Source organism: Schistocerca americana, chromosome 1 (assembly GCF_021461395.2).
Source record: "Schistocerca americana isolate TAMUIC-IGC-003095 chromosome 1, iqSchAmer2.1, whole genome shotgun sequence".
Classification (NCBI taxonomy): domain Eukaryota; kingdom Metazoa; phylum Arthropoda; class Insecta; order Orthoptera; family Acrididae; genus Schistocerca; species Schistocerca americana.
The window spans coordinates 691,131,645-691,158,008 of record NC_060119.1 but is presented as its reverse complement, the minus strand read 5'-3'; the positions used below and the strand labels follow the sequence as shown (position 1 = coordinate 691,158,008).

At 36.4% G+C, this 26,364-nt stretch overlaps 1 protein-coding gene across 5 annotated transcripts in view; it reads right to left on the bottom strand.

Moving 5' to 3' along the window:
- Window positions 1-26,364, bottom strand: part of LOC124609238 — a 330,778-nt gene that overhangs the window by 9,068 nt on the left and 295,346 nt on the right. For all 5 annotated transcript variants that reach the window (XM_047140056.1, XM_047140059.1, XM_047140060.1 and 2 more), the window contains 4 exons: window positions 25,572-26,101; window positions 15,804-15,884; window positions 9,001-9,128; window positions 3,276-3,442 (listed from right to left, as the gene is read on the bottom strand). In XM_047140056.1, the coding sequence (XP_046996012.1) occupies window positions 3,276-3,442; window positions 9,001-9,128; window positions 15,804-15,884; window positions 25,572-26,101 (906 nt within the window). The remainder of the gene's footprint in view (window positions 1-3,275; window positions 3,443-9,000; window positions 9,129-15,803; window positions 15,885-25,571; window positions 26,102-26,364) is intronic.

Below are 26,364 nucleotides of genomic sequence, written 5' to 3'. Positions count from 1 at the left end.
ATAAGTAACAGTCCTTTCTGTCTTATAAGCTTTTTTTTTGTCTCTCCAACATTGACTACAGTAAATATAATCAACCACCATACTGTTGAGATGCGGAGCGATACAGCAACTGCCTTTAAGTTTTTACAAAAGTAGTGACTAAGAGCGTTATTTTTTTGTAGAGGTTGAGTGCGTTTGAAACAATTCTGGAAAGTTTTTCCATTCTGATTGTGGTACCTCAAAAACATGCTTTTCGAAGGACTCAACAGGTTCTGAATGTGATGAATATCGCTGTCACTACCCTTTTTGTGTGGCATAAGGAAAGAAAAAGAACTCATTGGGCTATAAGTCAGATTAATACAGGCAATGGAACATAATTTGATGTTCTTTTAAGTTAAATAAACAATTGTTCGATGTGCTGTGTGATATCTCGCATTGTCATGATGAACTATTAAAAGCAACTGATTATAAATAGTTGAACAAAGCCATTCAAGGCATTATTGTTGGATTAGGCATTTATGAAAACCACCTAAGGAAAAACCTTCACGTGGAATTACAGCTTTTTTACAAAACACTTTTTCTTTAAATACTCAATGTAAAGAACTACTACACCAATTTTTGAGCCACCATTCTTTTAACAATAACAAATGACAAACTTTAAAACACTTGTAATACCCTATCTCGACAGCACCCTTTAGCAGTTGTTTGTAATAAGTTACACAACAAACATAGTAGACAGTACAGAAACATGATTTGATTTGGTTAGGAGGGGGCCAAAGATATGGTGGCTGTGAGTTCCAAATTTTTTCCTTTCTTCCTCCTCATACAATTAGTGTCCTCTTAGCCTGGGTTTTGAATGACATGCATTCTTGCCTAACTTCTCCTATCCAATTCTTTTTTAGTCCCTGAAGAAGGAAACTGTGATTTTGAAGTCTCTGGGAAACAAGGCCCAACTGCCTTAGCACCCAGAGACAACAGTGGCCGTGTGTGTGTGTGTGTGTGAGAGTTCTCCATTTGATGAATGACTTACTCTGATAGCTAACAATGTAGGAAAAGACAGATTGCTACTTACCATATACAAGACACGTTTAGTTGCAGACAGTCAATATTCAAAGACACTTACATAAAGCTATTGGCCACAGCCTTCATCAGTAAAACACAAACACAAACACACACACACACACACACACACACACACACACACATACCTCATGCACATATGACCACCAACTCCAGCGTCTCAGATCCTCCACTGTTGATATTGCTACCTGGAGTTTCCAATGTTTGATTTCACTCTGACACCTGATAATATCAAGCATCTCTTTTTTATTGTGCCCGTCTTCGCTCAACGCCTCTTCTATGTGGTGAGTAGCAATATTTCCCATTTAAAGCTGTCATTCTTTTAGACAATATCTTATAGCTATGTTATTAAGTGTTCAATAGAGTCATTTTTAGTCTTCCATAGGTTATTCTTCCAACAGACAATGTCAAATCTATTATGAGTTCAATAAACATTATTGTAACCCTGTTGCTTCTTTGCAGTTGTTAACTGCATTATTTAATCTGTATATATCCATTGTAGTATGTATGCCTTTCCCATTTTGGGTTAGGAAGCATTTTAAATTGTGTGTCTCACAGTTACTGCCGGATATGAAGTAACACAGTTGGTCAGATTCTCAGAAGAAATTCACTTCTTGCTGAAAATCTTTTGTAGTTTGCGAACAGAAGTTTTTATGCAAACCAACTGTCATGTTTAGATCAGTAAAAATCTTCACAAGGATTTGAAGTCAGTTACTTTCAATAACTTGCCAGCAGCCATGAAAAGTTTTAGTAATGAAGTTCAACTTAAGAAGAGCCTGAAGGATTTATTGATGGGCATCTCTTTTTATTCCACTGGTGTATCTCTTAGCAGCACCATCTAATGTGTATATGTTACTAATAAAACCAAACAATGTGAATATTACATTCATCTGACTTCTGTAAAAATTCACTGCAGTAATGTGATCATTGTAAATTAATGTTGTACAGTGATTTTGTTATCTGAAGATGCGTGGCTACAATAGCCCGAGAATTATCACATGCACCTCAGTGTATTCGACATTTATATAATTTGTGACGATTTTGCTATTGCCTTTTAAATGAAAACATGTTCAGTACTTTTTGAGTTATTCCATATCTATGAGGATCATTTCACTTGAGGTCTAAGGAAGGTACATTAGCATATGTTTTCGTTTGAAAATATTTATTGTGTATTCTTGTTTGCTGGAATGTTCTACACCCTGGAAGATCTCCTCACTGTGGATCTGTTGTAATGAAAACTAAATCTGATATAATCTTTAAAGTGACTCACTCTGATAGTTACAGGGGAAAGGGGGTGAGGGCAGAGAGAGAGAGAGAGAGAGAGAGAGAGAGAGAGAGAGAGAGAGAGAGTGGAGGGCACAATAGTTTAACATACAGTAGCCTCTGAACCTCGTGACATATTTGGCTTTCTTTACGTTTAACAGCTCATTGCTAGAGTGAAAGAAAGGATGTGTGACAGATAAATATTCCAGGACCAACTGAAGATTGAACTCCAAAACTCTGTGTATGTTCTCTGTCATTCACACAACCACCAAGTCATAAGCTCATGTAAATAAGACATATACATGTAAAAATCCATGTTTATACGTACAGAACGATTTGCATCAACTCCACAGCATGTGATGGATACAAAACACAATAATATAACTTTACTCTTGAACAATCAACTTGTGAAATGAAACAACCCCTGTGCTAAATAAACGGAGAACTAATTTTGAAAATGAAACAAAAAAGCATAGACATGCTACATGTTAGCAGTGAAATTGAATTTAAAATTATTAATCATTTTAGTTTTTCTTTGCTTCTCTTCTTCCCCTACAAACTAGTACCTTACATTCTGTCAACAGTGCAACTGTTTCAAATTTTAACATGTTATCTTGCATCTATTAAGTGCATGCAGCTCATTATTAATACTCTGGAATATGATGTCAGCTGGTACACCACATCATTACTTCCCTACAGATAGAGTTTCATGTGATCTGGGGAGAGTGACTATTTCTCTCTATTGTACCTAGATATCCAACCTTCCCTTTTTTACATTACCATCTGGCTGTTTCTACTGATCGCTGTGGAGTTGACATACATTCATTTGATTTCTTCAAATCTGCTCCAGTTTTTTTTTCTCTATTTGACAGTTGGCAAATACATGTTCATCATCTGCATAACACAGTTTTATTTTCTTATAATAATATGATACCAAGCAATTAATGACATACCTTCTTATGAAAGTCATGATTGCATGACAATGTTTCCAAACCATCAGAAAGAGGATCCATGCAGATGACACAGTCATCTACTTCATTTTCTTGTGGTTTTGACCATGCCACAGACTCTTTCACATCACCCCATGCTGAACCACCAAATTTCTCCATGCCCATAGGTCCTGTGTAAAATGTGTTCACAGCAGTTTTTTAAGTAAAGGTACTTGAGAACAAAAAAATTTCAGAAACTTCTTTTAGGAGTGCACTTTCACAATTACGTAATAATATCCCACATCCTTCAAGAGTTGGGAAAAATTCTGCAGACAGCATGGCTCCTAACACCTATAGAGACATAAAAGCTGCTGATTGAGTCACTTTTAATTTCTCTAGCTACTGTGTGTGCTCCAATGGTAAATATACAGATTCTAGTGTGAAACTATTTAAAAATATAAAAACATGAAAATACAAAATTTGGTCATGTGTGACAATCTGAATATTATAGTATGTTAAGAGATAAATACCGTTAAAAATTCTCAAATAGAAACACTGATAAAATATAATCTAGTTAAAATAGCAACTGTTCTTTTCCATTCTGACTAATTCAGTCATAGCTGACTATATTAAATTAAAATGTTTGCATGAATTAACATGTTAAGCACACTGTCAATCCCATGGGACCAACAGTAGACTCTTCATTTGAGTGCTGTTGTTCCCCTGGGCATGACAGATACTTTTAGTTTGGACACAGACAGTGTAGGGGGACTGTCAGTGCACTTTTTGTCTGGAAGACATTAGTGCATGGGAATGGAGTATCAAGATTAAAAAACAAATGTTGTAATTTTAATGAGGCTTATTAAAATATTCAGTACGAAGATGAGCCCAACATTTGCACATATCACAAAAGGTAACTGCCTGTTTGATTAATTTTCAAGCTGCAATGTATCTGAATGTTTTTGTGTTTGTCTTGTAAAATTCAGAACAATATGTACACATCTCATGCACCTTTCTTTCTTTTGCTTTTTCTTGTACTGACACTGTTTGGAGTTTCTTCAAATGAATGCCATGTGAGTGCATCTGTCAACTGTTTCCAAAATATTGTGATTGACATTTTCCATCCCATCACATCTTGAAATACAACACATTCATATAAGTGAAGGAAAAAAAAGAAGAAGATCAAATACTAACTTTCTATACTACTACATGCACTCATCTGATTGGATAGGTCAACAGCCTTTTTTCCCTTTTTATACTCAGCAACAATTTTTGGATTTTGATAAACCCCTCTTTTGGTTGTCAGATTTTCCATTTCAGGCCTGTAATTTCTTCACTATTCTCTTTTGCAATCACTTTCCCAGATTTCAATTTGGTCGATACAATTTCTTTGTGATTTTCTTCAAGGGTTATTGACCACACACAGATTCTTTGTTATAAGTTTGCTTGCCGAATCTACACTGGTGTACCAATTATTGGTATGTAATATATGGCCTTACTGAATACATTTTGACACAAGTTCATCACAACATTTGTTGTTGTGGTATTTTATTTAACAAGTACTTCACAAGTAAAAATTTGAAAACTATGATGAAAGTATCCACTACTGCAGCACAATTTCAATATTTTGATACCATGCTTGTGTATCTTTTGTTTCAAATGTCACCTGAATGCAATTAAGAGACTTTTCATACACAGTATTTCGGCAGGCTCATAATATTTTTCTAAAATTTTAGTTCAGTTTGTTGATGATGAATTAACTTTCGAGATACGATCTAAGACATCCACTTTTGTATTGTCTGCAAAATGGAGCATTCTCAAAAGAACTTCCAAATGATATCCATACATTATCTTTTGTGGGAGTGTTTACTCAAACAGTGTATCCTGAGACCAATATCAATATATGGATGGACATTTTACCAGTTAAATCCACAAAATCATTGAAACAACTGCTTTATTTCATCCTCAATTGTTACTAATCACTGATTTAAATGTTCAGAAACCATCACTGTTTGTATAGCATAAATATTTGTGCACTGATGTGTTCATATATTTCATCTCCTACAAAAAGTCCATAAAAATCTTCAACTTTGTTAAGCTTTTGCACATTTTCACTCACTCACTTTGGCAACACAGGAACTTGTAAAATGCACAATTTTAGCTAGTTGCCTTGAGGATCAAACCATGTACTTCGATCTCTTTTTGAACACACACACACACACACACACACACACACACACACATTCTCCCTTTCAGGTGATGGCAATCTCTTTACAAAGCAATGTTTATACTCCAACTCAACAACCCTCAAGTGATGTACTTACACTTTGTTTACTAACCAGATTGGTGGTAGTTGCTGAGCAAATTTTTTCCATGGTAAGGCCTGTGTGCTAGGTGGCAAGTATTGTGTGGCCGTTGGATGGGTTGGTGGCCACCTATCCAATGGCCACACAATAGTTGCCATCAAGCACACAGGTGTTACCGTGTGCACCATTATGTACCTGTTTATACTCTTTAAATAAACTCATGACCAGGGGCTGCAGGCTTGCGAGTCTACTGCCTCAACGGGATGTCCAGTAAAATTGGCTCTGTGCTCAAAATGTTAAAATATACCTAGCAACTTACGTATGACACTTTACACGAAATAATATTCTAAAATTGTTAAAATACGTGAACCAGGGCAGTGAGTTCTCTCACTGAATGAGGATCGTGCTATATTCAAGGACATTCACAAATCACTTAGTCTTAACCTAGTGACTGGAAGATAGTACACTGTGAATGGGTAGTGCATTTTAATGTAGTCTATTGTTCCTCTTCTTTGGTCATATGTCATGAGACAACCTTCAAAAAGATAATAAAAATGTGTGTGTGTTTGAGGGAATTCTGAAGTAAAAGGGCTTTGTCCAAAAGCATATTTAGTATAGTCCTTGATAGTGTTTGTCCGGTCAAATCTCAAAGCCATGCTGATAGTTTTCTTTGAAGGATTAATTCATCATGAATTTGTGCCACAGGGGTGCTCAACACCTGCTTTCTTTAGTAAGTTTGTTATATATCCTCTTGTACATATTCATTATTCCTCTCTTGACTATGGGAAATGATTCCACATACAAGTGAGGACAGTGATATAGTGCACACCCAATATCACTAAGTCCATCAATGTGCATATACCAAATCCACTTCCACTGCCCACTGATGGTACACCAAGTACAGCACTATTGGTGAGTGAAAAGAAAAGCAGGACAATGATTTTGGAACAGGCATGCTTGCTCGATGAATCACGCCAATTTGTCACCCACTGGTCAGTGGAAGCTCACCATTCTCAGCTGACTATGTATATGGTTTTCAAAACACATGTAGCCATCATAAACACTCTCATGTAATGCAACATCTAAGAATCTGAGTTATGTAGACTTCATCGAACCCTACACTATGCAGCGAAAATAGAGCCAGAATCACACAAAAGTTCTGAAGAACTGAAAAACATATTCTCAGCCATTCACCATGATCTATGGTGCAGCACTTCGTATTACTGTGGATTGAGTGAATTATTCATAAAATACGTTAAGTGCGTCAACCATAACACAAAGTTTGTCTTAAAATCTTCCCTCCAGGAATTCTTATTTGAGTTCCCGAAGCATTTCTGTGGCACTTGTGGGTTGCTCAAACCTGCTGCTAACAAATACAGCAGCCTGCCTATGAATTGCTTTAATGTCTTCCTTTACTCTCACCTGGCATAGATCCAAAACTCTCTAGCAGCACTCAAGAATAGGTCACACTGGCATCACATACACGGTCTCCTTTACAAATGTACACACTTTCCTAAAATTCTCCCACTGTACCAAAGTCATCCATTTACCCTCTATACCACAATCCTCACATGCCTTTTCCATTTCATGTCACTTTGCAATGTTACACACAGATATTTAAATGTGACTGTGTCAAACAGGACACTACAAAATGGTGTATCCTAATATTAAGGGTTGGTTTTTCCTAGTCATCTGCATTAACTAACATTTCTTCTACATTTAGAGCTAGCTGCCATTTATCACACCAACTAGAAATTTTGTCTAAGTCATCTTGTATCCTCCTACAATCATTCATCTTCATCACCTTCCTGTACACCATAGCACCATCAGCAATCAATCACAGATTGCTGCCCATTCTTCCTATCATATGTATAGAAAATGGTGGTCCTATCACTATTCCCTGGGGCACTTTGACAACCCCCTTGTCTCTGATGAGCACCTGCCATTGAGAGCAACATACTGGGTTCTCTTACTTAAGAAGTCTTTGAGTCACTCCCATATCTGGGAACTTATTCCGTATGGCTCTTACCTTCATTAACAGTCTGCAGTGGGGTACCATGTTACATGCTTTTCAGAAATCTAGAAATATGGAATTTCCTGTTGTCCTTCATTCTTAGTTTGCCATATATCATGTGAGAAAATGGCAAGCTGAGTTTCACATGAGAGATGCTTTCTAAAACCATATTGATTCGTGGACATGTGCTTTTTGGTTTCAAGGAAATTTATTATACTCGAATGAAGAATATAGTTTACAATTCTGCAGCAAACCGAAGTTAAGGATATTAGCCTGCGATTCAGCAGATCCCTTCTTATATATAGAAGTCACCTGCACTCTTTGCCAGTTGCTTGGGACTTTGTGCTGGGTGAAAATTTGCAATAAACGCAAGCTAAGGGGCCAATGTCTTAGCGTACTCTTAGTAAAACCAAACTGGGATTCCATTCGCACCTGATATGTCTGATGTGCTCTCAGATAGGTAAGTGGCTCAAAGACTTCGTAAGTAAAACAATATGTTGACTTTGACAGAAAGGGTTCAGAAATGACAATATCATCAGGAGTGCCCAAGGATTGTGTGAGTAGCAACCTGGAAGCTTTTGCCGATCCTGCTGCAAATATGTAGGCGTAACACAACAAAGCAATATGAAATGGAATAAGCATGTAACGTTGGTAGTAGGGTAGCCAAAGGATTGGATCTGGTTTATTGGGATAATTCTAGGAAAATGCAGCTCCTCTATACCTAAGGTCTGGTGCAACCCATACTTGAGTACTGCAAGAGTATTTGCAAGCCCCACCACCAGGTCAGATTAAAGGAACACTTTGATGCAATTCAGAGGAGTTCCGCTAGTTTTGTTTCCAGCAGACTTGATCAACATGCGAGTATTATGGAGATGCTTCATGAAAATTCAGAATCTTTGGCGTAAGGACAACGTTCTTATTGTGAACGACTACTGAGAAATATTTTCTTTTTGGTCAGACCACCATCACGTCACACTACAGAGAAAATTTAGAGAGCTAACATTTGCGGCCAACTGCAGAATGTTTCTATTGCCAATACTGTACATTTCGCTTAAAGACCGAAAAGATGCGTTAGAAAAATTAAGGCTTGTATGGAAGCATATTCAGCTCTTTTCCCTCAGTCTGTTTGCGAGTGGAACAGAAAATGGAATCACCAGTAATGACGCAAGTTTCCCTCCACCACACACCATATGGTGGCTCACGGACTATGTATGTAAGTGGGGGTCTGATTCCATCCTGGTGCGAAACCCATGGCACAAGATCTTGGGTCTTTTCCATGTACAATCATGGTACCAAATATTATGAAATACATGAATGTTATAACTTTTGTATCTGCAATTAGTGTGTGTCTTTCTAGTAGGAACAGTTATAACTAATGCATTATGTTTTTTTTATTTTTTATGGTAAATATATATAGAATTTCATTTACCTGTTTCACGTTTTTTGGATGATTTGTCTAATTCCTTCTCAAGCAGGGTGCATATATCAGACACACGCATTCCAGATAAGTGACCTTTTTCTTTGCGGATTCGAGATAATACATCTTCAACTTCTTCTCTGTTAGAAGAAAATACACAAATATCAACGTATCATAAATAATAAACACTCTTGAGATTAATAATTTAAACCATACTAAAAATCAGTAATTATCTGTCTAAACATCCAATTAAAGCAATTACAAATAGCACTAACAAATTGACTCATTGCTTGACAAAAGCATTATAATCATTTCTGAAGTTTGTAATTGATGGACAGCACACAAAATTAACGATGACTGCTCAATCAGGTTACAGAATTGTTAATCATCTTCAAGAATGAGAATATTTTAAAACACATATGTAAAAGGGATGGACCAAAATATGGAAACACCACAGTAAAACAAATTATGTTGCCTAATATAGTGCAGGAAAAACACTTGCATTCAAAACAGTTTTCAGTCATTTTGTAATGGATAAATACAGGTACCGTATGGTTTTGCAAGGGAATCTTATTCAATTCTTCATGCAAAATAGTGGGAAGTTCAAGTACCAATGATGGAGGTGGATAGTGATCATGAACCTTTCTCTCCAAAGCAGATCACAAAATCTCAATAATACTGAGATCTGGTGACTGTGGTGGCCAGGGGAGATGCTTGGAATACCATGATATGGCTGCCAAAATCATCACAGAATCCCCACCATGATTCACTCTTGGGAAATGAAGTCAGCCAGAAGTTAGAAACAGTATAAAACAAAAGTCATCCAACCAAATGACATTCTTCCACTGTTCAATAGTCCCCGTTTTACGGCTTTGGCACTATGTTTTTCTGTTATGGGCATTAGCACGACTGACACGTTGTTCTGGAATCACAGCTCGCCCTGCAGTTCCTGCTTATGAAGCTCCCTTTGTGTTGTTTTAGAGTTGCAGGATTTGTGAACATTCAGTTTTGCAGTGACGTTAGCAGCCTCTGTCCTCTTATTTTTTGTCACAATCCTCTTCAATGACCTTCTGTCACAGTCACTGGACTCACACTTTCATCTGCATTGTGACTTAGTGGATGACTTTTCCGCTTTCCCTGTACACGGTATAAATCTTCAATAAGGTGCCTCTTGAAAGACCAAACACTGTTGCTGACTTGGTTATGGATGCACCCACTATACGAGTATCAACAATGTGCCCGAATTTGAGAGGTTTGGGGTCAGTGGAATGCATGCTACAGAGTGTCTGGCTTGGAGCTGTTCGTGAAGTAATTGATTTGTAACAGTCTGTTGTGTCACTGTGGTGCCAAGTGCTGCTTAAATTACTTCTGTAGATGCAGTATGATGTGCCACAGCTGTATGCCAAACATGATGGTTTTCCTTCTCGGTAGTGCTATGTGGCCAACTAGAACCCGATAATCTTACGACTGAACATTCTCGTGACCACTGCCCCCATCAATCATGTACAGTGGTTTCATTTGCCAAGTCTTTCTGCAATGTCACAGGTTCAAACTCAGTGAGGTGTTGATAATGGTGTCTTTGTCACCTTAAAGGAATTCTTGACTAGCAACAACTCACCATGTCCAATCTCAATAACAAGTAACGCTCACGACAATTATATCCCCACAGTGGCGCTACTAGTGCCACTCTCGAGCAACTGGTGCAAAATCTGAACAGACATCATCTTTCGGATGTAGAAACATGCCTATCAACTTTCGTTTATGTTGCACAACTCCTCCTTGGTGTTGCAATTTTTTTTTCTCACTCAGTGTATATTTCATTAGGTTTTCTTTTGTTGTACACACCTAACGCAAAGATATGGCAGTAAATCTTATTATAGGAATTAACACACTGTAGCTTTACCAGATATTTCCAGTATACGATGAAGTGAGATCTTTTTCACTAACCCAAATTGTAATTTTAGTACAAACGTGATACATACTGTGTGATTATTAAAACAAACCATCCAATTTCTTACCATAATTATAGTAAGACAACCAAAATGTTTTACCTGGAAACACTGCATGTCTTTTAACAAGATGTGTATAATTAAGTAATTATCATTTATTTTATAGACCGCTGATGATGTCCTCTATGAACAGACAAAAAGTGTTTGGTCACATACAAAATAAACACTCAGTTGCAAGAGACAGGTAATATTCACTAGTTAGTTTCAATCTCTATAGATCATTTGTAAGATTACTTGTAACGATGTGGAATGAGTCATTTTAGATTTACAAACACATTCATTTACAAATATGGCTACATGCTTATCATTTACAAAGTTTTTCTTTTTTATGTATATGTGAGTTAGTTACTCTATAGAATTTCTCCAAGGAACAGAAGGAGTTGTCAAGTAAAAATTCTTTCAGTTTTTTTCAAATTTAACTTTTCTGTCAGTCAGAAATTTTCTATCACTGGTAAATGATCAGAAATTTTGGTTGCAGTAGGGAGCACACCTTTTTGTTCCACGGATGACCTTAATGCGGAGTAATGAATTTCACTTCTTCTTCTTCTTCTTCTTCTTCTTCAGGTATTTTAATTCTGTACAGCATTTTGAACTGCTCTAGATTATTTACAACAAACTTCATGAGGGAATAAGTGTATTGTGTAGTAGTAGTAGTAGTCAAAATGTATAATTCCTTAAACTAATGTCGGATAATTGTGGATGAACACCACATAATAATTATTACAACACGTTTCTGAATGATGAAGGCTTTTTTCCATACAGATGAGTTACACCAGGACTTCATTCCATATGACATTATTGAATGAAAATATGAAAAATATGCCAATTACTGATATCTCTCTCCCCAAAACTTGCAATTATTCAAAGTGAAAATGTGGCTGAAAGAAGTTGTACTGGGAGTTGCAAAATGTCTTGCTTCCAGTTCATATTCTCATCAATAGGGACGCCTTAAAATTTTTGAAGTTTCCACTCTAGTTGTTATTTCCTCCTTACCATGGGTTATGCTTATTACTGTTGTAGTACCTCTAGACGTGTAGAACTGAATATGTTGTGTCTTTCCAAATTCAAAATGAGACCATTAGTAGCAACCAACTCAGTATACTTGAACATTTCTTCCGTTGCCATATGTGTGTTTGGATTAATTATGATACCAGCGCCAGCCACAAAAAGAACTAATTCTGCTTGTTGTATATTAGACGGAAGATCGTTTACATACATGAGAAACAATAGTGGACATAAGATACAGCCTTATGGAACCCCATAAGTTATTTCCCCATAGTAAGAACAATCTTCCCTGTTTACACGACTTGAATTATTAAATGCAACTTTCTGCTTTCTTTTATTTACATATAATATTATCCATTGGGTAGCTATACCACCAATTTCACAAAAACCTTTGTTTATTCAGGAGAATATTGTGATTCACAGAGTCAAACGCCTTAGATAGGTCCCAGAAAATACCAACTGGCGCTGTTTTGTTATCAGTGCTTTTGAAATTTGGTGGGTGAATGTATAAACGGCATTCTCAGTTGAGGATCTCTTCTGAAATCCAAACTATGATTTCCTGAGGATATTACTGTTGAGCAGAGGGGACATTGTACTAGGATACATGACCTTCTCAAAAATCAGTACTGAAATGGATCTGTAACTGACATATCTGATTAAATTTTATGCGAGTCGTTTTTTGAACATACTGCTTTGATTATTCTCTCAAATTTCTTGCCCTTATATTTTCTACCACATTTAAGAAATGATTATTAAACACATCTTCTACCTGTCACTGGTTATTTATCCATTTAAATTAATAGTGACATTATCATGTTCGGTGGTCTGTTGTACTGTGTCATTTTTTGCTGTCTCGTAAGGATTAAAGTCTCATTGGAACTATTGTTTCTGACATAATGTGCGTGTTCCTTGATTTTTAAACAACTTTTTAACGAGCATTCTGATTAGCTTATGTGGAAAGCATTTTCACATAATGATAAGAATTTATCATGGAATAAGTTAAATATTATGTCAGCATTTAGTTCATTATAAATTTCATTCCAGGCCCTCTCTCATAAGCTACCCTCGAAAACATTTGTCGAAGAATCATTAATTATTCTAACTGATTTCCAGTATTTACAGTATCTATATTGTACGGCACTATCTTACACATCCTAACGAACTAGGTATCATGATCCGAAATAGCATTTGTTACTGGATATATGGCTATTTTCTTGCTTTCAGCTTCATCAAAGAAGACATTACCAATTAAAGCCCTACTGTCTTTATGTCTCACTTTCTTTATCCACCTGTGTTGGAAAAGTTTCCTGTCAGAAACCTTATGAAAATCTACACTGAAATCACTGCTGCAGATTATAAATTGTTTGCTGCTGTTTGGCAGACAGCGTACTATAGAATCCATTCGGTTTATAAAGTGAACTATTTTTCAATAGCAACTCACAAGAACACACTTCATATTCTGTTCTCTATAAAATCTACTTGCTTCTATGTTCTTGAACTTGTGATCTGTCTTAATATATGCAAAAACTCCCTCTTTTCCCATATTAGTTGTACATGAGTACGACAATAAAGTGCAATCTTTTATATGTAACTACCATAAGCCTGTGGATGTGTGGTGCTCACACAGACCCAAGTTGTCTATCTTTTTGGAGCTCTCTAAATTGTCCAAACAGGTAGGAAGCTCTTATACCTTGTTACTCAGTTCTCCAACATTCTTATGAAATATGCTAACCTTACTTTTCTGTGCGTTCTTAAACATTTTGTGGAGCTCTTTTGTTATTTTAACTTCTTACACAACAGGGAACCTGATTCCTGATTTTAACCTAAAAGAAAGTACCCCTGTGACACCAGTAACCACAGGGACCCTACCTTGTGTTATGGTGGCCCCTCTGAATATTTTAGCATGAAGCTCAACCAAACTAACTTCCTCTCTCACATATTCAAGTGTTGCCCATGTCTAGTATGCAAGCATTACTGAACTGCACCAACATGCATGACACTCATATGAGATTTCATTTCAGGCAGCAGCAGCCTGCTCAACTCGGTATTCACATGGCTCATGATAGTGTTAACCTAGGTTTGGTCATGATGCTGTAGGACCTCCAAAAAACTTGTTCTTTCCTTCCTACCTCCAATAAACAATCAAATTTATTAGATACTGTAAGCTCAAAAGTAGTTGTAGTTTAAAAGCTGTTTCCCTTTCATCCATTTTTATCTGCATGATAAAACATAATTCAAGAAGCAATAATAAACACAATTCAAGAAGCAAATGATGAAGAATGGCTGCAAATTCCTGGAACACAAAACTGCTGTATTTGATGACTGTCATATGTATACTTGCTTAACGTGACAATGTACAATTTTAATTGATGCACTGGGTTACAGAGCCCTCCAAAATGTGTCATTTTTGATACAATTCTTTTTTCAAATGTTTCAGGAAATATGACGTCAGCTGATAAAACAGTTACCTCTACTTCAAGTTATAAGTGTTTGCTGATGAGATGGCTGCCTTATTGTGGGAGAAAGCATTTCAATGATGAATCAACCCAGACTTTTCAAACTTGAAAAGACAGGTACTTCAGGAAGAGGAGAAGGCAATAAAGAAATACACCTTCAAACTAGGCTGACAGCTCTTAAGACCAGACTGATGCAAGTCTGCATTCAAAGCTCTAAGTTCTTGTTTCAAACCTAAGATGATGATGAACTCTTAAAAATCTTACGTGGTAGAGTCTGTTATGTATACTTGAAATGGCAGGTCTGAGCAGTGTAGAAATGAAATGCCAAGGGAAGAAGAAGAAGATGAAGATGAAGATGAAGATGAAGAAGAAGAAGAGGAGGAGGAAGAGGATGAAGGATAAAACATTAAATAATTACATTTAAATAAAAAATGGGCAGATATGATGTATAGAATGGCAGGAGATTTCAGCTACAGAAATTTTTATGGAAAGTATGAGTTTAAATCTGTTTATTCTTCAATTCTAGCTTAAGTACTGTGATACATTAAGAAGTAGTTTGGACAGAGAAGGCAAGAAGCATTCAAGGGAATAAAATAGGATAAAAACAAATGGATGTCAAAGGATCAATGAATGAAAAATGAAAATAAGAAAGGCAAGGACAGAGGAGACTATCAACTGATAATGCAGTGATCTTGAACACACACACCAAGCAGACTATGGTATCACGAAGCCAAGTTGGAGACAGAATTCCTTATTACAATTTTCAGCAGCAGCAGCAGCAGCAGCAGCAGCACTGGGGCAAAGGAACAATATGCTTATTTTCTCTGGTGTCTATTTAGCAGTGGCTCAGACAGATCACATCAGAACACGAGAATGAAGTGTGTAAAATGTATTTGTAAACCTGAGGAAATTTCACATCTGTGAAGGCATTACTGTTCAGCACGACAAGACAAACTTTTCTTAGTGCATGTGTTGGTTATGTGTTTCCTAGTATTATTGGAAGAACATTTTGTTAAGGAAAGAATGTGGAAGGCATCAAATAAGAAGCTGCCAACAGTGACTGATAGGTCAGACATGCACACTAAAAGGAGAGGAGGAAGACTGAGACTATGGAAGAGATTGATGTTGGACTATCCCATTCTCAGCTTCCAATAACTGGGAAACAAACAACTAAAGTAACTTGCAATACTGCTTTTTATTTTAATTTAATTTAGAAGTACAGTCACCATCTCCTCAGCTGCATATAACACAAACTTCATAAAGTGTATTCAACTTTTGTTAGCATAAATCTATGGACATAACATTATTCTGTTAAATTTAGCTTGCCTATTATATAAATACTTACCGTTTCTTGAAGGGAAATTTTGCTCTAAGCTTTTTCAGAAGCTTGCCTTTGTTTTTACTGTCAATATTTAATTCACCAGCCCTAAAAATCAAAAGTAGATTAAAAATTAATAATGGAAAGCATAAGATGCATAAAACTTAAATACTCACTATTTTGAAAGAACAAGATATTTTTGGAGGTGTACCTCTCATTTTAGTTTTATAATAATTTTGTTTAATACTACATTTTATAACATGCATAAAGACGATCAATTTCTCATTAGTCTGTCAATCCCAGAAGCATACAACTTCAGTAATCAGATTAAAACAAAAAACAAAACATGAGCTAGTCTGATAAACACATATTATTGTAATTTTATTGTATGAAACCTTGCTTGTTAAATACGTCACCAACACAAACTTTTAAGAAATTAGATGTACTCTTTTCCAGCTTTTTATTCTGCACAACGATGTTCAGTCATTTTGTCACCTGTATTAGGACTCCAGTCTGTAATGATTATTAAAACCATTGTTGCAATTTATTGTTTTTCTTTCATTTTCTATATAATAGTCCCTCTTTTCTGAGCTGATAGTTAATGTAAAAGGTGTTGGTGTCTGCCACCAAAACTTTTGTTTGACTCTCAATTCAACCTCACTAATCTCATTTACAATATTATGTAAAGGATATATGCTAGTCACCATATAGTGTGTGTGTTTTTTTTCCACTGTTTAATTTCATTTGCAGACGCACTCTTAAAATTTTCGAATTCTGAAATGGTATTCAAAAGATCACCATTCCATATAGCCATTTAATGATTTCATCTTTGAAACTTCTTAACAGATTAACACTGTCTGGTGGATCAAGACACAAAAATGGGGGGCCTTTGTTTTCTAGGACTAGTGCTCTACCAATTGAGCTGTCCAAACAAAACTCAAGGCTCTGAAGTAGAGCTGGAAGGACAGATTGTGAGTTATGTTTGAATAGCTCAGTTGGTAGAACACCTAGTCCGTGAAAGGAAGAAGGTCCCAGGTTCTAATCCTGGACCAGCATACAATTTTAATCTGCCAGAAAGTTTTGAATCAGCACATACTTCACTGCAGAATGAAAATTCTTTCTTCATTCTCTTCTATTTCCTGTACACTGCCCACCTTAATATTATAGTTCATAAATGCAGCTAAGAATAATTTCACACAGGAATGCAGAAGATGGACAATTACAGCCCAAGATAACACTCTCTCACTTAGTAATAGAGTGCCTATTCTTTATCTTTCATATTTCCATGTCATTATTACCTTTAAATTCCTCATCATTTATATATATCTTTATTGCTGATGGTTCTGGTAAAAAGAGAAACAAAATATCCCATCAGAGCTGGGATGGAAATTTGCAGACCACCACCACCACCACCACCACCACCAGCACCGCCTCCGCCTTTAGTTTTTCCATGTGCTACAGGCTTCAGTTATATACGTCCATGTCACGCCTGCTTCTTTTCTAACGTCTTCTTGTCTTCTATTCACGTTTCATTAGCTTATTGATTTTGTTCACACTTATCTTCAGCAATCCCACAAAGAACTTCCTTGATCTGTGTACTATCCATTTGGCAAGCTATACATCCTGACCACCGCCATTTCATTTTCATTACATTCAAAATTTAATCTTTCATGTCAGTTTGTTCCCTGTTCTATTTGTCTGTTCACCTGCTTCTGCTGTGATTTCCAATGTACACCTCCCTTGTTGAGCAACATTCAGTTTTTGAATGGTTCTCACTTACAAGACCATGTCTCACAGCACTAAGTCAAAACTGTAAAATATGCTGATTATAAACTTTTTGTTTCAGAGCTTTTTTGGGAACAATAATTAGTTTGTCAAAAGCACTAGAGGCTGTTTTTACTTTTACGTCTTTTTCTTTTTGTGTCAATCCAGTCATTATCTATAATTTCCCAAAACTACAAAAATTTGTCAACCAGTTATTAGTAAATTTTTTGGCTGCATAATAAACTATAAGCAATTTAGCGAATTCATGCTATGTCCAATGAGTTATCTCAAGTGAATATCTACTCTTATCTTTAAATGAAGTTATCAGTTAGTCATAAGGTAAACTACAAAAGTGTGAAGAGCCCAGACATAGATGATACTTAAAAAAGGGAAGAAAGAAGTGTGTCAAAAAAAGGTGTAAAAGACAAATTCTGCCCCACTTCAACTAACAATCAGTTCTAGTCCAGCCTTAAGCCTTTCCTGCTTCCAAATCCTTGTCACATGGCTCACTTTTGTGCAAAACATCCTAGAACAAGATCTGTCTCCTGCATCCTCCCAGCACATCCAGCTACAGTTCTCTGTTCTGACAAATTTGTCCACCCAATGGAAGAGCACATTGCTCCTTGCAGGGAATGAATGGAGAAGCTGCATGGCAGAATTTTGCAGGATAAACTTATTCATTGCTATCAATTGGTTTAACACTCTAGAAACCAAGCCCAAGCATAATTTGGGCCACAACACTGTCTTCAAAGGATTGCACCCAAATATGTCTCAGACTGCGATGTTTCATGAAGCTGAAGCCATCTGTTGCTCGAAAATTGTGATGTTTCACATGAGAAAAATGTATGTATGTCTCACCACCTGTCCATCGACAGGTGCTGCTCCCTTGTGTCAGTTCATAGAGTTAGTTCAAAAGTGAACCTAAGAGCAGCTGTCATGACTGAGTCACTGTATGCTTGTATAGTCGCACGATTCAAGTGTGTACTCTTTAAGGTTTTAATGTTCCCTGTAACTCTGCTAAAATATGCCATGCTTGTTGACTAAGAATGTTTGGAAACTCTAAATGAAGAATTGAGTCTGGATTGGAAGGATAAATATCTGAGTGGGAACAGTCTTAAGAAATTGGGAAAGGATTCTTTCAGAAACGCACAATACTGGCTCACTATAAGCAAAAGGACAAGACTTTCCTGATAAAATTCCTGCAACTAAGTTGAAGCAAAATTCAACATGGGTTTGCATGACTTGCTTAGAAAAGACAAGTCTACTGGAAAATTAATGAAGAAAAACAAGCTGGTATATCCCTGATTGCAACATCCCTGCATGCCAGACTGCTTCTGCTGACTTTTCCATATGGAAGCCAATTACATGAGAAACTGCTCAACGAACTCACCTCACCACTTCATCAGTATTGTAAAATTTGTAACCTATCACAGAACTAAAATAAAGATGAGAAATAAATCTTGAAGCTTTGTCATTTTTAGTGTGTACTGCCCTTTAAGATTCCTCAAACAAATATGCGACAGTAAGGTTGTAAATAACTGTATAAATGGCTGGTTTTCTCTGCCCAGAATTTTTGTAAGTATTTGGACCTTAAATTGTTAAGAACCATGAAAGAAGGCAGTATAAGTGGAAGAGACTTGAAGGCACCAGAAGGTTTCAATTTAATGCTGAAAAGCACAGGGGCTATGACTATGGCCGTAATTTATTGATGATAGAATGTAACATTGCTCTCAAACAAGTCATTCTTGCACTTTTGAGAAGCCCAAAATGACGTAGAGAGCCTGTGAACTTTTCACTGAACAACAAGTTTGTTAGCTAGTCTAGTCCTTGCAGTTGTGTCCTCAAAGATGCTAATTTGCCCACCACAATCCTTACATGATCCTTGTTCTAACACACTCAAATCTAATAAAACATAACCTAAACTATTTACATGATCTCCTTTGTCAATAAATAAATCCTCATGGTTTCCAAGCTTCCTCCTCAAAGCACTAGTAGGCGTGTCCTTTTTGTGTGTCTGTGAAATATCTATTTAAGGATAAACATTGGATTCAGATCCACTCAAATGCCGATTTCCAAGAAAATGTCACTTATTAAAAGAACTCTTTCTTTTCGTCATGTGGAAATGAGGAATAAGAATGTGTAATAGTACACCAAACCACTATGTATACAGTTCAACACCTGTAAAAAACTACAACCACAAAGTAAATCCACAAGATGCATGTGCAATACTGCCAATTCTTTTTACACAGTGCAGCCAACCTCTTCACATGAATTCAAGGAATAAATAGCTGAAAACCACAGCCTTGTAGATTGAATAGTTCCAGAGATAGCAAGTCAATGAAGAAAGACCGGATTTTTTTACACTTGTGCTATTAACTTTGAAATGATAAACTGTACACTTCCAATTGGAATTAATCGACAAATGACACATCAAATTATTCAGGACAGATCAAATACTATTAAGAGATAATAATCAGAAAATGTCACTTTTTGACCAATTTCATCATATGTACTCCCCTTAAGTTGTTCATCATTAGCAATAAGCACTTTCTAGCACTATAAAATAAAATTATTTGCCAAAAGAATCATCGTTCTGTTAGGGAAAAACCACAACACAACAAACTGCGGAACCAAATAGACAGCCATATTTGACTTCTTTTTTTAACTATGTCATGCATAGGTTAAGAGTACACTATAAGGCAGCCGAAAAGACTACATGCGTACTCTTACTGCACTCCCTTCATTTCTAACATTCTGTCTGAATAATTTTCTTTGCATCAAAACAATTTTTCTAGTGTATGCATTTGTGTGACCAAAATATGTGAGTTTCCTTCATTACTAAATTAAATAGAAAAAAGTGTGTGTTTTGTTGTAATGCTGTTTCTTTTATTTAAAATCAATTTTATTTCCAAATATGTAGGAACCGGAAAACGGAAAAATATAAGAGAAAAAGAGAAAGGAGGCTCATTTTACGGAGTCTATAATTGAAGACGCAAGAAATAGAATTGTTAATGGGGAAGTAAAAGAAACATTGTGAAATGCTTGGGAACAAATGGCTGTACGCTAAGGAAGTGACTAAAAGCAGTAAGTATTGTCTTATTATTACTGTTATCGTATACCCACAGTGAGTACTGTGTTCTGTTGGCCTTTAGGCGGAACGCAGTGTACCTAATTCCAAAGAGATTCTTATTTATCTTAACAGAGTTATGCCCCCACATCATTACGCAGATTCAAAAGACGTTCAATCCAGTCATGGAGTAAGAACTTCCAGATCACTGCCTGGACCTAGATGCCCCATTTTGTGGTCTGACCAGAAGACAAATGATGAGGCTGGTATTCAATTTTGCAGAGCAGAATAATCTTGATCACAGGTTCAAACGAGCTGTAACACTGGCAGGAAGGGATTGGCTGACTGACTTTAGCAAGAGACAGGGATTATCTCTTCATAATCCTGAGCTAAGAGTGCAGCTTCAAGCAAATTATGAGTTTTAACAAAACCCAAGTAGACCAATTTTTTAATAATTTGGAGTCATGCTACGATGTGAAAAAGTTTCAACCTAACAGAATCTTTCATTTTCAACATGGACGAGACAGAACTGTCAACATTACCACACAAGATACCTAAAATTCTGTCTCCAAAAGACAAGAAAACAGTCTGCAATGCAGTGTAAGGTGAAAGAGGAGAAACTGTAACAGCAGCCTGCTGCTTCAACCCCACAGAAATTTACATCCCACCAGTCTTGATTTTCCCTCATAAACATATGAAGCCAGAAATCTTCTCTGACGCCCCAGTAGGGACTTAAGCCTTGGCTTACAAGTCTGGTTTCATAAACTCCAAACTGTTTGTGCAGTGGTTGAAACACTTTGCTCAGCACATAAACCTGCGAACTAATGATTCTATACTCCTCACTTAGGACAATCATGGATCCTATTGCTCTCTTGAAGCCATTGCACTTTGCAGATAACAACATACCTCTTCTTTCCCTAGCTTCCCATTCCAGCCACAAGTCCCTGGACAAGAGGTTCTGGGGTCCTCTTAAATCAGTGTATGCAGTGGAAGCTAGGTAAGTTCATTGTTACTAATCCAGGAAGACCCATTAGACAGACAGATGTGAGACCCTTGTTTCAAGCTGCATATTCCAGAGCAGATGCAACTCAAACTGTTGAGAAATCCTTCGAGTCAATGGGAATATTCCTGGGTCAATCCGGATGTCTTCATAGCAGAAGACTTTGCTCCAGTAGAACTCGCAGACAGAGCTGAATTTCCAACTACTAAAGAAAGCAAAGGAGTTCAACAAGAGCCCACGGACTGCTGCCTCTCAATGACTGACAGACTTTGCTGCTTCTCAATGATTGACAGACACAAATAAAGCAGAATGCTGATGTACAAGCAGAGGTAGGCCTATTCAATATTTATCCACTTCCAAGAACACAGAAGCAAATGGCAAAAAAATCCAATATTCTGTCTGGGTCTCTGTACAAAAATGCATGGTTAGAAAAGCTAAACCAGAAAATTAACTAAGTGACAAATAACACTATTGAACAACACAGAATCTCTAAGGATAATCTGGACTTACCCGTGCCATCGACTTCAGGAATAACCAGGTCCAAACCCAAGGAGGGATACGATGTTTTGAACTGTCCAGTGTGGGGTGAAGACTACAGAGGCGTATCGTGGAAGATTAGATTAAGTGTGATAATTGTTCCCAATGGTGGCATGAAAAACACACAGGTTATGAAGGATGTGGTGAATTTTCTTGTGATTTATATTAGTGTGTACACTTTCACTACATATCACAATTGAGGTGACAGTATGGAAGAGCAGTGTCTTACACATGTGACATTTAATGTATGTGTTAAAAGTTAGGCGGCTGTACTGATATATGTTGTTCCTAAATAAACTAGAAATAATTTGTTACAAAAGAAGTTGGTTTTTACCTTCTTATCTAGGAGATATGAGTGATTTAATAGGAAGTGCATACTTTTTCCGAACTTACCCTATCTTAGAATATAGACTGAACATATTGACAGAAATAGCATTTGTAAAGTTGCTGAACATGAAAGGGAAGCATGAGAAGGGAGTGAGACAGAACTGTAATGTATCCCCAATTTTATTCACTTACATATTGTGCAAGTATTAATTAGATGATACTGGAGGAATTGGACAAGGAAATGAGACACTAAAAGTAGTAGATGAGTTTTGCTATTTGGGCAGCAAAATAACTGACTATGGCTGATATAGAGAGGACATATGCACACTGGCAATAGCAAGAAAAAGAGTTTATGAAAATGAGAAAATTATTAACACTGAATATAATGTCAAAGATTAGGAAATCTTTCTTGGATTGCAACCTTATATGTAAATAAAATACAGATGATACAAAGAGAATATTTCATCCTTTACCATGCCAAAGTTAGATTTTTAGAAGGTAACGCAGATAACTTCTCCTCGTCTTGTGCTTGTGAATATCTCTGTTATTTTCAGACTAAAATAGATTGTTAATAAGAAGTTTTGTAACCAAATAAACATTCTAAAGAAGAGGCACTGAATCAAATCAGGAATAAAACAAACTTGTGACAACTCAATTAAAAGAAGGATTTGTTAATATGACACATATGGAGGCACCAATGAATCTTCAATTTGGTAATTAGAGGGGAGGGGAGGGGGGGGGGGGGAGTGTGAGGGGTAAAAACTGGTTCAAACAGATGTAGGTTCCAGTAGTTACGCAAAGATGAAGGGGCTTGCATATGACAGACTAGTGTGAAGAGCTGCATCAAACCAGTACACAACAGCCATAGGCCACTTTTGAATTCAATGCCAAGTATCAGTGTATGTATTTTCAACAAAAAGATATTCTCTTCTAAGTAACACGATAAGAACTACAGGAAAAATAATAAAAAGGTGGACAGGAAAAATGAAGAAATTTCTTTTAAAAGTTTTTAATGAGTTTCCAAAGGGAACTCCCAAACTGCAGATAGCATTAATGATTTTTCAGGAACCAAGATTTACAATAATAGCTGTATGCTCATTTAAAAAAAGAAAGAAAAGATACCTTTACAAAAGATGACACTGGCATAATAAAATGACAAAAGAGTAAATGTAAAATGTTTGATATAATAAAATTGACACTAAAAATAAAAGTCAGCTACATATCAACATATTATGGAGACCAAATCCTTCTATGATTGAAATATGTGCCTTCCATATGCCATCAAGAACAGCACAATCCTTCAAATACTTGACAGCCATAATCAGTTACCTACAAAAAGTGTGGAATAGATATGTCCACATGAGGATGTCATCTCCAGATTGCATGAAGGCCACACCGACAAGCTGCTGATGATATCCCGAAAACTTCAAGGAGATCTGTTTTAAGTGCTGGGCAATGTGTCCTTTGTGTGTCCATCGGTGATGCAATACATTTATCCATTAATGTCATTTATCATTGCGAATATTTTTGGTTTTCTCAAGAAATAAAGGAAAGAAAGAACATAAAATGAGGATCAAACAATTGCTACAAGGACGTCACCACTTGACATTAGCACAAATAGGATTGGGATACAGAAGTAACCATGTATTGAACAACCTACTGGAGTGTATTAAGTGCTTGGTGGGTAGCCTAACGTGGTTAGATTTTACAATGAATTAAAGAGAATTCTCTCGGGTAACTATTTTAACAGCAGAAAATTATTTTCACATGCATTATTAAAATTAATGTATTGAGATGTAATGTAATAAACATTAACACTGTACAGTCTTCCTTTACAGATCCTAGAAACCTCACCTCCTCCTTGGAATCAGATTCATGCAAAATATGTTTTATAAAAAACTCAGAGAGAAAGATAAATTCAAGCATCAGATATGAAGTTAATGAGAAGAGACACAACTAGAGAAGCTGTGGCATTAAAATACCCATGTTAGATGCAATAAACATACTTAACTCCCATAGTCTAGCATTTGCACAATGAAAATGAAGAGCACTAAGATAGATTTTTTTTTTAAACAGGTAAATGAAAGGAGAGAGACCAAAGGAAAGTTCCAATAAATATTTGCTAGAAACAGTGAAGAAGGAGTGGACAGGTAGGCTTTATATGGGAAGTAATCTGAGAAAAACATGAATATAGAAACAGTAAGGGTTGGTGAGGACTTGAATCCACATCTGGTGAACTGAAGTTCAACAGTGCCAATTATCTCTGAACCAATAATGAAACCTGTTCCCAGTCTCTTATGAGACCCCGTTAGATAAAGACTTGTCATTCTCATTTTAATAATTCAGTACATGAAACATTATTAAAGGTTTGTATATAAATTGCATACCACGATTACTCTAAATTCTACCTATAGCTCATATTTATTCACTGAAGTTTGTGGCAAAAAAGCATGTACCATGATACACATAAGAGACTCTTCACAATGCAATTACAAAACATTATGAACATGATGGCTAAAGAGTAATACCTTTGATTCCATACAGAACCATTGTGCATAGTGACTGTATTATTGTACAGAAGGATAGGAATACAGCAATCACTTACAATCCCAATGGTTTTTTTATAATTCTTGCATATCTAGTTTTTCAGCTATAAATAGCCATCTTCAGTGCTAAAATACAAGGAAATTACAGAATTACAACTGATTTATGTAAAACGATATGTAAAACACTGTTCATCCAATGCAAATGACCTATTTTAGCCAACATACCTTATGAGCCAGCTCTAATCCAACAAACTCATGCCACCGTATTACTCCCCTCCCCCCCCCCCCCCCCCCCTCCTGGAATACAGGCAGAAGGAAACTGAGGTTGCTGTTTACAGCAGCTTCGGTTTGCGTCATGTAGTGTAAGTAAAATCTTCTATAGTCCAAAAACTAACTAACTTAGTTTCTATCCGATATACATAATAGTTTAAAACCCATTTTTATTAAATAAAATAAGTAAGTATTTTAGCACTGAAGGCGGCTATAAACTATCATGACATTCACTAACAATGACAAGAGATAAGATATTTGGTATATTTGGTAAATACTCTTACCTTTGTTTTGGCAATGTAGTTACTGGAGATACACTGGGTACTGTGAATGGTGCTGCATGCTGTGGGTATGGATAGGGCATTGGCATAGGTTGTGGGTAGTTCATTGTCATTTGGTGTGGGTAGTTTATTGGCACATGTGCCATATAGTTTACTGGTGCAGTCTGCATGAAATTAAATGTTGTTCCAGACATCGATCCTATTCCTGAACTGGAACTGAATTCATTTTTCTTATCTGTGTGTACTGCAGGCACTGTCACATGACTCTTTTTCCCTTCTGTTCCTTTAGTATGTCCATACTGAAGTGGTGCTCCCTCTAATGAAGGAATTAGTTTTGGTACGTCTTGTACTTCTGATGGTGCTTGTGTTTTCATTTGATGGGATGGCATTTCACCAGCATAAGGAAAAGCAAAATTGGATGGGGTTGTTATTTCTTTATTTGCAAGTGATAAGACTGGTGCTAAATTGCTCTCAGTTTTAAGTGAAGCCGCACCCAGTTGACTCACATCAGATGTATGCACTGAATTTGGCAACTGTAAAAAGAAAGAGGAAGAAATAACCAGCTAAACAAAACATCTAGTCAAGAATTTTACAGCTAACCATGGCTTAAAATAATATATAAAATTAAATTGCTGAGTGACACCACAGCAAGTAATGGCATTTATTTCATTGGTAATTAAAAGTTAGAACAAATAACTGGCTAATATCAATGCTTGGTTGAGTATCTAATGTAGACTTGCAAACTATTCTACATAACATCTTTTTAACATGTGAATGTCTGTATCAGGTTCAAACA